Source organism: Arachis duranensis, chromosome 5 (assembly GCF_000817695.3).
Source record: "Arachis duranensis cultivar V14167 chromosome 5, aradu.V14167.gnm2.J7QH, whole genome shotgun sequence".
NCBI classification, from domain to species: Eukaryota; Viridiplantae; Streptophyta; class Magnoliopsida; order Fabales; family Fabaceae; genus Arachis; species Arachis duranensis.
Window position 1 is genome coordinate 105063026 of NC_029776.3, and position 12579 is coordinate 105075604.

A 12579-nucleotide genomic window follows, 5' to 3' on the forward strand; every position below is an offset into this window, starting at 1 on the left:
TTTGTTCACACAAAGTAAAATCTAAGGTTTCATTGTTTCTATCGTATACGATGAAAGCGTAGCTCGAATGTGTAATATATTTTTTTTCAATTTAATTTAATTTAATTTTTATTATCTTTTCGTTGCTGAACGATCGTGTTGTTTCTTCGATTTTTTCTTTAGTTGTGTGTTGACACCTATCTCATTTCCCTTATTCGAATGCGTTCTATGAATAATAATTATATGCAGAGAGAGAGAGAGAGAGAGTAGTGGAAATTTGCTTGATAATCCTGTGTGTGTTATGAATAGGTAGATAGATGGCAGTTTCTGCAAAAGAAAAAGCAAAAGCAAAAGCGAAGGGCTATGATGGGAGTATGGAAGTGGTGAAAACGGAAGATAGAATAGATACAATAATCAGACAAGCGATTGGCAGGGAACCTTTTTTCACTTTTCCAAGGGCCACTGACACCCCTGTTCAGTGGATTCAGTTACTTCATGCCTTGGATCAGCAGGGTGTTAGCAATTCTTTTCCAGGTTCAGAAACTTAGATTTCTTTCTTTCTTCAATGTTCATGTCAAATTTTATGTGCATTTGGATTGATAAGTGTGTGTTTAACCGTGTGACAAGCCGGCCTTTAAAGAGAATGAAAAGGGAACTATAGATTCTGGCACTGGAGAGTAACCGAGAGAAAAACCAAAGAAAGTAAGAAAGGAATGTTGAGGGAGTTTCGGAGAGATAGAAGTGAATATTCATGTGTCATTTAATTAAATTTCTAAAGTTCTGTAGATATATACCAGAAATCTTGATAGCATGACAAACTTAGAATCAGTTGTTATATAAGTAAATGTCAGCTGTCAATTCTCGAGCATAACAGAATCTGAGCGCCCTTGTGCCCACTATGCGTCTCTAACAAGAAGAAATAATGCAGCTGCACAAACCTTTGTACTACTGTGCTTTTGTGCTGGCCTGGCCTAGCCTAGCCTATTTTCAAGGCTAACAAAGTTATATGCAAAATGTATCATGGGCAACTTTCGAACATTTAACAGAGAGATTTATTTCATTATAGGGCCTTCTATTCTATAATAACTTTTTCATTCATTTGGCAGAACTTCCAGGGTGGCCATTGCTCTATCCTGTAAAGGTTCAGTTGCAGAAGTGTGACAAATGTTCTCGAGAGTTTTGCTCCACCATTAATTATAGAAGACATATACGTGCACACCATCGATTGAAAAAGCTTGATAAGGTTTTATGTAGATTTGATAGATATAATTAAGTATATATCATAGTTTTGCAATTACTTAATGCTCTAGATAACAGTCTGCTTGTTCCTTTTCCTAGTACACCTCGATTTTTTGCTGATGCTGTTTGCATATACAGGATTCTACAAAAAATAGGGACCTTTTAGGAGCATATTGGGATAAGGTAACTTTCATCATCTTACAAAGAATGCAACTTGTTCTAATTTGTTGTCTTATTCAGAATCATTTTTGTAGCTCTCTATAGAAGAGGCAAAGGAAGTTGTATCGTTTGAGAATGTGATGCTGGAGGTAAAATCTGCTTTCTTCTTGCATGAATGATCTATATATTCTTCAAGTTACTTAACTGTTAATCACTTTGCTTAAGTGCTGGTAAGTGTTGATATATGAGATAAAAAAAAAATAGGTTGTGATTGTAAGAGATGAAATGTGGGGGAAAAGAACTAAAGTTAACTTTGGTTCTCCAATCCAATTCACACACTCATCTTAACTAAGGCAAGTGCTCAGTTGCTTGTTATAGATTAAGGCTTTGGAAGTCTTGAAATTCTAGTGTATGCTTCTTTTTTCCTTGTCTTGCCTTCTTTTTTTGTATATTTAGTACTTCCAAGGGCATACTACTTTTGCACCTTTCATTTATGGAATAGTTTTATGAGCTATATTCTGTTAGACTTCATTCTATTCGCATTTGGCTATGGAAATTCCATGTGTGTTTGTAGAGATTTGTATTTGTTGCTTCTCAGATGTGAATCTTAGTTTTCCAGCATCTGCTTAATCCTTTAGCTTTGTATAAAATGGAATACTATGCTATGCTATGGAAAGATATGAATACTTAAGAAACTAAATATTTGATCCAGACCACATCTCTTTCGTCCTCCCCCTAAATTAGTCTAAATGTCTTCTTCTAATTCTTAATAGGAAGTTCCAGCATCTTCAATTTTAGAAGCTCTGACAACCCTTCTACAAAAGCCAGGATTTTCTTCATTACCACAGTATTATCTGAGGGCTGGTGCTGCCCTTTTGGTAAGCAGCACAATGGTTTGATCCATTATTATTTAAGCAGATTCTAAAACACAGTTAAATACACATATATGGTTCATTCATGCAGTATATATCTAAATTATTTGCAGGATATTGTTCACTCTCAGTCTTCCTGCTTTCCCTTATCTTCCCAGGAGTTGTTCACTATCCTTGATGATGCTAGTGAAAAAACATGTTTATGTGGGACTGCAGTGTCAATGCAAAGATATATTTTTGATGGAGAGGCTGGAAAAATTGGTCTTGAACCAAGAAATTTAGTTGCTTGCACATGTTTCTTGCTAGAACAGAAGTTGGTGAGTGTTATCTTTTTCTAAAACATGTCCCTTTTAAATATATTTATATTTTTATATTTGGTTTCAAAAGCTCTGCTTCTTCTTAGAATGTTAAGGTAGACCAGCTGATCAGGGCACTTGGATATTCATAAAATGAAATATTGTTAAATTTTGCGTACATGTTTTCTTGTGTGTAGATTTTACAATTTTCTTCTTTGAGTCGGTCATCATAGTTTATAACTTTTCTTTAATTTAGGTGAAGGCATGGCTTGCTGACAAGGATGCTGAAGCCTTGAGGTGCCACAGGCAGCTGGTGGAGGAGGAAGAAGCTGCTCAAAAAAGGTAGCAGGTTGCATTTGAGCAATAAATAGCGATTTTAAGCGTGGAAAAAAAACAAAGGTCTCTTGATCTATTGTCTTTTATGGGGATGTTATCATAATTGAATGAAATTCAGGAATGGAGCTTTAACAAAATCCTTTTATTAATTTTTAAAATAAGAGATCTTATAAAATGATAGATCAATACAGATGACGACCCAACACAAATAACCCACACCTACAATGAGTGCTAGGCCCTTTGCGTTATGAGAGAATTATATCTTGATTGGTCAACTCGAATAATGGGTTCAATGAAAAGTAAGGACATCATTGAACAGCACAAAACTCTAATGCATAGATCTAGTAAATTTATCCGTTCCACCTGTGCAATGGAACTTCGTAATGCAACTTTTCAATTAGTTTTACCTGCTACTAGTTTTATGAGTACCTCCAGGATGTGCTTAAATTGACTCAGGATCATATGATGCCTATGCAATGAGGTTAGCAAAAGTTGCTATAGATGGAACAGAAATCATACTCTTGAAAACTGTTGATTGATGTGTCTATAATATGACTCTTTAGTCTTTATTTGACAATATGCTCTATATTTGTAGACAAGCTGAGATATTGGAGAGGAGACGCCAGAAGAAGCTTAGACAAAAAGACCAGAAGGCAAGGGAACAAAGGCATGAGGCAGAAATTGAAGAGCACATTGGGAGCGCAGAAGATGATTTATCAGCAGCAGAAGCATCTTTGGCTACTATTGATTCTGAAGCACATAATCTGGAAACATTCATAGATAGCGCTCCTTCATATGATCCTTTTCAATGCTCTGACACAAATGTAGGACTAGATGGCGTTCAATCGAGTTACAATCTTGGCAGTGATCAGTATATTGAGAGACGGTCGGCACGTCGACCCAATCGTAGGCTCACAGCAGTTTCCAGACAGAAGGGTCTGCAAAAATCACAATGGGCTGTAGCGAATGATTCTCATACAAGCCAGAACTCAACACTTTCAAAGATTGAAGTCATTCAAAAATATGGAACCCATCGTGATCATAGGGTAGCTAATGGTAGTAGAGTTTGGAGTCCAAAGTCAAAACCAGGAATTGATAGGATGGTTCCAGAAGCTAGAGTAGAGAAAGAACCAGACCTAGATAAGGATCATGAAGTTTTGATAGGATCTATATCAATTACTCTAGGGAATTGCAGCCAATCAGAGCGTAATGCAGTGGCATCTCGAGCAGACTGCAATGTTGACAATCTGGCCAACCAGAATAGTTCTCAGAATAAGCCATTGAATCCTGATTTTGTCCAGAATGGCAACAATATGGCCACTAAGCTTTGGAGACCAGTTAGCTGGCACGAAACTAAAAATCCACTTCCAGTTCAAAGTGGTGAGACAGAAGTGAATACAATTCATGAAAATGGAGATTGTCAGAACCAGTCAGATCCAAGTTGTTTAAGGTCGTGCAGTACAGATGGTAGTGATGTCGGTTTCGAGATTAATGTTTCCAATACAGAGGGGATAATGGATCCAGGAAGCTTACAGTTATTATCCAGCCATGCCGCAAAAATTTTTCTCGAACAAAGTAACTTATGCTACTTCACACATTTGTCATGGTTTATAATTTTTATTATCCGGCTGTCTTTTTCTTATTTAATATAATGATAAAAACAATTCTCATGCAGGATGGAAAGAAGCTATGTCATCAAATCATCTGCTTTTGATTGTTTCCGACTATGAACCTCCTGGATGCCAGGAAATACAGGATTCTAGAATGGCAGTATGTCAATCTTCTGAGGTTACAGTGAAGCGGTTAGCTGCAGCCCCGAAGGTTGCTAAATCCAATCACAGAATGAAGCCTGAAAAGGGAACCAAGATAAAATATATTCCCAAACAAAAGACAGCTGCCTAATAGGAAGAAGGAAAGAAGAAATTGAATTAATTTGGTTATACAGATATGCACAGTTTGACTTATTGCCAATTAATTTGTTGTTTGGCAGAAGTTCCAGTTTTACCCGATGGTCTTCTGTCACAATATGGAAGGTAGGTAAGGTTTTGCCAGAGTCTTGTTCTGCCCCTTTCGTTCAAATGATGTCATAGGGGATTTAGGTAGTCAGGTTCTTTTTCTTGGTGGTATTATTGCTAAGATTTTTGAATAAATTTGTTTACTTATTTTGAATGTTTTCTGTACTAAAGCAGATTTTTTCCCCCTTATTTTGAAATAACTAACTAAATTTTGTGCCTTATCACTTTAGCGTGTAAAGGTAAAAAAAAAAATTGATCTTTTTGTGTATACATTATCTTGGGGTAACTATGGAGTGTAGAAGAAAACATATAGACTTATAGCTGCACGAATATTGGAAAAAATTGTACAAGATTTAAATGCTCATGGAAAAAATTTACTTAGCTACTTTTAACTTGAAAGTATTTAAATTGTTTGGCACAAACTTGTAAGTAAGTTGGGTTGGTCTAGTGGTTAGCTCACTAGTCCGCTTAAGCAAGTGTTGGGGGTTCGAATCCCGCCTTGTGCATGCAGCAACCCATTGAGCTATATAGAGCTATCAATGGCTTTATGTACGAATTTGCGTTTTTGTAAGTTATAGCCGTGAATTTCATGTGAAAATTTGTTAGAATGAGATGTTGGTTATCTAAATGGAATTCTATAATTTATATGCAAAGTTGTAATTTAGTTCAAGAAATCGACGCAAAAATTACATATCAATTCGCTACTCAAACTTTCTTTTACGTAATACGTTCGCAATTGCTGTTGGTCAAAGTCTGTAATAAAACTTATTATATCACTAACCTGATATTTTCTCACAATTTCAAATCGTTCATCATTTTATCTACGTGGTTGCTGTTCTAAAATTAATTTCTCGTGTAAGCCATTTCCATATGTATGAAGAAATAGCTGGTCGACTAAGCGCGACATAGCAAAGCTTTTTATCATTTGGGTAAGTAATAGAGAGAAACATACAGGTAAGAACTTAGGCTGCGTTTGTTTACAGGGACGAGATACTGAGACAGAAACACAAAATCATACAAAATCATATTTAGTAGATGAGATATGAACAGAGACATTATATCCAGAAATATTGAATTAGTGTATTTTGTATCCATCCCGACAAAAAAGACACAGAGACACTAACAAAGAATACAACTTATTTTTTATTTTTTCTTTCATTATTCTTGTTAATTTTTATAATTATACTTTTTATTATTACATTTTTCTTCTCATTTTTTAAATGAAAAAATTAGAATAAATTAGATTTTCATAATTTGTTCTACTTTATTATCAAACAGAATACAAGAACACTAAATTCTATGTTTCTTTCTATGTTTCTGTTCTTTATGTCTTGTTCTTAATGTCTTATCTTGTCTTGTCTGTCCTGTTCTCAAAAATAAACGCAGCTTTAGGGACCAGAAGATTCTCATCATAATACGTATTACTATATTCATGTACACCAAGACAAATTTAAGACAGAAATGGCTATAGTTCGTTTCATATCTATTCTACACTCAAGTCAACTCACAATATTGCAGAGTACAAATCAAATGGCCAATTGCCTAAAAACTGATTTATCTAAACAAAACTTAACTTTGATATCCAGAAACAACACCAAAATATGTAAATTACAACTCAACCATAATCACAATGACCAAAGTGTTTAAGTGAACAACTCGCAAATGGTGTCTAAAGGTATAATACAGCATTTCTATAACTCAAATAAAATGAAGGAAAAGAAAACAAAAAATGACAATGAAATCACTTTTAGCTGACCAATATTATTAAGACCCAGAATAAGTACAAGAAAACAGGATCGGCACAGATCCCATCTTCAAAGTGATCTAGGTGAAACAAGAAACTACATTTTGGCCATAAGTCACTCATGGTACTTGCCATCCAAGATGCAGAGAACAGCAAAACCTAAGCTGCTAGCTTTCCAGATCTCTTCAACTTTAACCCATACCTGTGAAGATGCGTGTGGAAACATTGCTATTCATAGAAATTGGAACTAGTCTTCTGTCTTGGCCCAAAGATAAAATTTGCATCCTTTCGGGCCAATCTGAATTTAATCTTCGAGCAAAATCTTCCACTTCCCTACGAAAAGAAACAAAGTAAATTATGAAAAATGAAATATAAAACAAAAGAAAAAAAATCACTCAGCAATTAGCTGAAAGACTAACTGGAGCAAAAATAAAAGCCAATTGAAATTAAACAAGAATTGTCTATGTTAAATCCAATCATTTTAACCAGATTAAATGACTGAACAGGTAGCCTTAGAACACACTTTGAACTCACACTTACTCAAAGGGAAAACGACGAACTCATTCTCTTACAAAAAACAAATAAATAACTACCACAAACACATCCCTAACCTGTCAAGTTCCTCCTTCATTGCAGGATCTAATTCATCATCAAGATCACCATCAATAAACTCGAGCTTTGGAGAAAAACTCATGGGAGGTAAATCTTGCGTCTGTGAGTGTTTGCTTGGAGAGGCCTTTAAGGCATTGTCAACATTGTGATTGTGACATGCAAAGGGAACAGAATCCAACTCCTAAGACATATAAAAGGGAAATTTAATGTGAAGCATACTCTTTGCAGAACTCCCCCGGGGGGATGCCAAGACAACAAATGTATTCATCTAAGCCAGGAGAATAAGAGATCACAGCATGCACATCATTCAACTGGTGATTTCAGAAAGATAAGAGAGTGGCAAAGACTGAGAGTCTAACCCTTTTGTTTTCATTGACATTTTCCAAAGAAAGATCTTTTGCATGGCCTTTCCTTCTCCTATTCTTCTTTTTATTCTTATTTGCACTCATTTCCTTTATATCTGCCAAATCATATATATTCTTAAGAGAAGTGATTTAAAGGAAAGACAAGACAGCATGCATTCAAGTTATTATATTCACCCACAAGGGAAACAGAAGGAAGGTAAAAAAGGAAAGGTAAGGAAGCCATCTAGCAACATAAGGTAATAACAAATTAAAATTAGAAAAGGGGTGAGGGTGGAAGACATAACACACCCCCATCTGCACCATTAATAAATGAAAGAAGGTCATCAACTGAGCGCTCATCTTTAGGCTCCTCCTCAATGTCAACATTCTGAAACACATGGAGCTTTTTAGTTTGGTTGCAACATTGGCTGACACAAACTTTAAAGCATCATTTTCTTAATAATGATAATGTAAACAAATTTAAAGCAACATTATTAACATTCAATATGCAAACCACAAGAATATTTAAAAGGAAAGGTGTTAGCAATTAGCGAATACCTTTAGTTTCTTCTTTTCTTTCAACTCTTTCCTTTTCCTAGCATATAATCTGTTTAGAAGTCGAATACGTGGATCATCAGTTACATTTCTAAGAGGCTCGAGTTTCTCCTCCTGTCAAAAACCAAATATAAATAAGAATTTTATTGCAGACATGAGTGTCACTCTTGGCTATCATCACACACCTCAGTGAGGTCATCAGGCAAATGAAATGTTTCACGAATCTCCTCTGGTGTTTTTCCTTCTATAATCCGAGCAAGTGCTCGGCTGGTCAGGTCAACCAAAGGCTTCAATTGGAGGCTATCAGCAGCAGATGTCAATTCACATAACTTCTTTGTGTCCATCCTAATAAACTTTTCATCAAAGGTTTTCCGCTCCTGCATTAGAAGCAATCCCATGCAAACATTAATTGACATATAAACTGTGCCTCATTTCTAGTATCTTTATCATATACACATGCATGCATGCATACATATATGCATACATACATACATAAAGCTGGAATTACTGCTGACCTTATTAGAGTGGCCTGGCACTTGGTGGAAACGACAGTAGTCAAGTATTAAACCCAAGATTGAAGGATTGACACGTTGTGGAAGAGATATGGCATAAGTTTTGGAAGATCCCATGCCTGTCTTAAGTATTTCCTGGAAAATCATGGGGCAAAACATGGCTACATCTTGCTCTACTTGTTGAATAGAACCATCCACAGTTTTAAGCCATATATAAGATTTCATCTAAGAGCGCCAAATGAAAATTGAAATCAGCAAATGAACTGCTCAGGAAAGAATATAGCCTTTACAATATCATAACGAGTAGACCCCATTTTGGCTCCTAAAAAGATAGAACGAAACTACATATGTACCTCAGGTTTCATGACTGCCATAGAAGCTTCAGACATTTGAGAAATGGCACAGCTCGTATGTACTAGGGTTTCGGCAACACAAAAATTATCCCAGTTCAGTATCAGGGTAACTACAACAGAAAGAAAACTTCACACTTGTTCAAAAACTTGGGTTTGGAAAATACGTAGAGACTCTTGAAGTATTCTCCACGAATTGCAACAGTTCTAGACTCTGATTCTAACAAGTGTAGTGGCATTGTTATGAGAAAAGCTTCCACAAGTCCTCTCCTAACACACAAAACCATGTGAACTTCAGCCCAAACATAACCAAAAATAATTTACCATATAATGAGAAATATCTTGCAAGCATAGCTACATTGGATCGTAAAGTATTTATTATCACATAATCACATTCATAAATCCATCATTGGAGTAGTAAATGCAATCTCAGTATGTAACGAAATGAAGCCTTATCTCAAAATCAGATTCTATCTCATATTGAACTTGGTTCTATAATAAACATAGATATCAGTGCTTCATTTCCATGGCTCTGAATTGAAGTAATTAAAGTAATCCATTTGAAACGATAAATTCTCTGGAATTACAGTGAGAAAGCAAAATCGGAGGTACGAACATGAAGTACCTTGAATGAAAGGAGAAAATGAAGGGAAGCATGCACTGCACAAAGAGGGAGGAAGATCGAAGAACACTGAAGCTGAAGCTAAGTAGATATGTTAGGGTAGGGTTTGTTTTTTGTTTCAGCTGGATCTTCGAATTTAGATGCGGTTGAATCCATGGAGTTCAGTCACGTGACTTTATCCAACGACGGTGACCTCGCACGTGCATGGTAGTTACGTTTGGGCCTGGTGGGCTCTCCTTACCAGATTCTTGGGTTTTTTTTATTCACCTATCTTTTTTCTTTCATGAATGTAAATATAATTTTGGTGTTTCTTTTGTGTCTACATGATTCTTTTTGTGCAAATAATTAAATATAAGAGTAATGTAAACATGATTCATCATTTTGCATCTCAAATAATTAAGAAAATAAAAAGAAAAAAGAGTAATACCTTGAATTACTGTCCAAAATATTTTTTAATTATGTTATGTGTATACTAAAAATCAGCTACCAAATCAGTTATTCATATAAAATATATATTAAAATATAAAATATATTAAAAATAAATTAAATAATATATGTACCTATATATACAAATATATAGTAGTTAATTTTTTGTATACACATAATATTTTTGAAAATATTAATAAAATATTTTAGTCTTTGATAAATTTTAATTATTAGATCGGTCTTTAATTTTTATTTTAGAAAAAGTATAGGTAGACAATGAAAATACTAAATGTAAACAATAGATATATCGGATGTTCAATTTACTAAGTGTGCGGATGATTATTCTAATATTAAGATTTAGGTAAGTAATTTGAGGGTGTAATGCGTTTTTACTTTATTGGGCTAATTTTAGAGCTCATTGTTCACATTATTCACAAAAACTATTGTCTACCTAACAAAGTCTTTTATTTTATTCCACAAATTTGAGCTAACAAATTTAGCTAAATTAGTTTCATCCTATTCTTTCATACAGGTGTTTTTTCTTAAATTCTAATAAAAGGACCGGATGCAAAAATTTAATTTATTATTAATTATAGAAAAAGTCTAGGGTCAGTAACTTTTGTGTTTTGTGGCTAACACTTAACTATCAAAAGAAAAGTGAGTGATCTCCCACTATTGAATATAATTTCACACTATTAAAAATATTATTGATAGCCAATTAGTTACAAAACACAAAAACTGCTGGTCCTAACATTCCTCTTAATTAAAATTTGTTAAAAAGTAAATTGTTTGTTTTTAGTGTATGATACTACCCTAAATAAGCACTTGCTTGCGTGTGTGTATGATACTACCCTAAATAAGCACTTGCTTGCGTGTGTGTATGACCAATTATTTGTGATGCTTGTTGTAATATGTTCAAATGAGTAGAGACAACAAAAACATAGTTCATAAGTCCACATCTGAAATTTTGTTTAGTAACACTCTATACACACTCATTGGAGAAAAAATATATATATTTTAGGACCCCATTGATAATCTTATTAAGTATTAATCTCAAATATTGAACATAAAGTGTATGGTTTAATTTAGCCGGCTAAAGAATATAATTAAAATGATAGACTAAGAGCAATGATTTAAGGATGGTATCCAAAGACGGCACGTGACAAAGTCATATATAACATGCATCACTCCCAACACACACTATCAAAAATCAGTCACAGAGTGAGTGAAAGAGTTACTCATCAAATTAAATATAATGTGTTCTTCTGGATTCTCAGCTTCTTCAACTGCTGAAGAAGTTACTCATGGAATCGATGGGGTTGGCCTCACTGCTATTGTCACAGGTTTATGTATATATATATATATATACTTAATTTATTATTTAACTTCTCTTATTACTAATGTAAAATTGTGACTTCCATTCTTTTCTTCTTTAATTTCTTCCTGAATATATTAAAGTTTTCATATTTTCACTTTTGGGTCAAAAGATTTTGTCTCCCTAAGCTAGGATAGCTTATTACCCTGCCCCTATTGTCTAATTTTGACTTTTCTTAAAAATCATGTGATATTATATCTAAAACTTTTTTATTTGCTATACCTAAGGGCTAAGGCTACCTTAAAATATCAGTAATGATTAAAAGTCTTAATTAATACATTTTCTTAAATTTTTAATAGTAAAAATAAATTAATTAAAAAATGAATTGGAATTTCTAATTATTTTTTAAGATAAAGATATTTAATATAAATAATAGTTATTACACTTTATGGGATATTAGTTTGTAGTTTTATGGGTCAATATTTAAAATGAATTTTGAAAAAACGATGTATAAGTCAATTTGTCCGCAAAATATTAACAAAAAGACTAAATTAATCCACATTATCATTTTTTAAGAATTAAATTAAAATCTTAAATTAAATTAAATTAATTCATATGTAATCTTTTAAAACTAATTTGACTATTAATCAATAATTTTACAAATTGAAAAATATTATGATGTGTAATATTGATATCATCCAAGTTGACTAGAGTAATTTGTATTTTAATTGTTAACCGTTAACACTAATAAACTCTCTTAATCTCCTCTCCAAATTTTGTTGCAATTTTTTCCAGTGAAGACTTACATGCAGTTTTTATATAAAAGGTTTAATTATTTCACTGGTACTTATAGTTTTGTAAAATTTTCATTAAATCCTTATATTTTTTTTTCTTTTAATTGAGTCTTTATACCAAATTTTTTTTAATTGGGTTTCTACATTTTTTTCTTTTATTTAGGTCCTTGTACCAATTCCTTTTTTTAAGTTGGGTCCCTATAAAATTAAGCCAATTACTATCAAGAAGGACTTAATTGAAAAGAAAATGGATACAGAGACCCAATTAAAAAGAAAAAAAGTATAGAGACCTAATTGAAAATTTTACGAAACTATAGGACCAACCGAATAATTAAATTTATATAAAATTGATAATTGATGGGAAGTTGATAATTAAAAATTTTTAAATAAATATTTAGTTAAATATATT

The 12579-nt window shown here is 33.4% G+C and overlaps 3 protein-coding genes across 5 annotated transcripts in view; 2 read left to right on the forward strand and 1 right to left on the reverse strand.

Annotated features, from left to right (window-relative positions):
- LOC107491132 (uncharacterized) overlaps positions 1-5117 on the forward strand; it is a 5398-nt gene extending 281 nt beyond the window's left edge. Inside the window, exons 2-10 of one of the 2 annotated variants that reach the window (XM_016111901.3) lie at positions 289-513; positions 1086-1222; positions 1357-1401; positions 1473-1526; positions 2151-2255; positions 2363-2566; positions 2802-2887; positions 3477-4456; positions 4557-5117. In XM_016111901.3, coding sequence (XP_015967387.1) covers positions 297-513; positions 1086-1222; positions 1357-1401; positions 1473-1526; positions 2151-2255; positions 2363-2566; positions 2802-2887; positions 3477-4456; positions 4557-4783 — 2055 coding nt within the window. In that variant the 5' untranslated portion in view covers positions 289-296 and the 3' untranslated portion in view covers positions 4784-5117. The remainder of the gene's footprint in view (positions 1-288; positions 514-1085; positions 1223-1356; positions 1402-1472; positions 1527-2150; positions 2256-2362; positions 2567-2801; positions 2888-3476; positions 4457-4556) is intronic. The other variant, XM_016111902.3, reaches the window with a different exon arrangement.
- A 1188-nt stretch (positions 5118-6305) lies between these two features.
- LOC107491131 (SKP1-like protein 21) lies at positions 6306-9781 on the reverse strand. 2 transcript variants are annotated; one of them, XM_016111899.3, is made up of 9 exons: positions 9639-9781; positions 9017-9283; positions 8667-8888; positions 8337-8528; positions 8155-8265; positions 7906-7984; positions 7612-7712; positions 7252-7433; positions 6306-6973 (listed from the first exon to the last, which is right to left on the reverse strand). In XM_016111899.3, the coding sequence occupies exons 2-9, from the start codon at positions 9050-9052 to the stop codon at positions 6832-6834; spliced, it is 1065 nt and encodes a 354-aa protein (XP_015967385.1). In that variant the 5' UTR covers positions 9053-9283; positions 9639-9781; the 3' UTR covers positions 6306-6831. The 2 variants fall into 2 exon arrangements, with proteins under 2 accessions (XP_015967385.1, XP_020999187.1); XM_021143528.2 differs by lacking the exons at positions 7612-7712; positions 7906-7984.
- A 1454-nt stretch (positions 9782-11235) lies between these two features.
- The window catches only part of LOC107490995 (short-chain dehydrogenase TIC 32, chloroplastic), a 4575-nt gene continuing 3231 nt past the window's right edge, over positions 11236-12579 (forward strand). Inside the window, exon 1 of the mRNA XM_016111785.3 lies at positions 11236-11404. Coding sequence (XP_015967271.1) covers positions 11317-11404 — 88 coding nt within the window. The 5' untranslated portion in view covers positions 11236-11316. The remainder of the gene's footprint in view (positions 11405-12579) is intronic.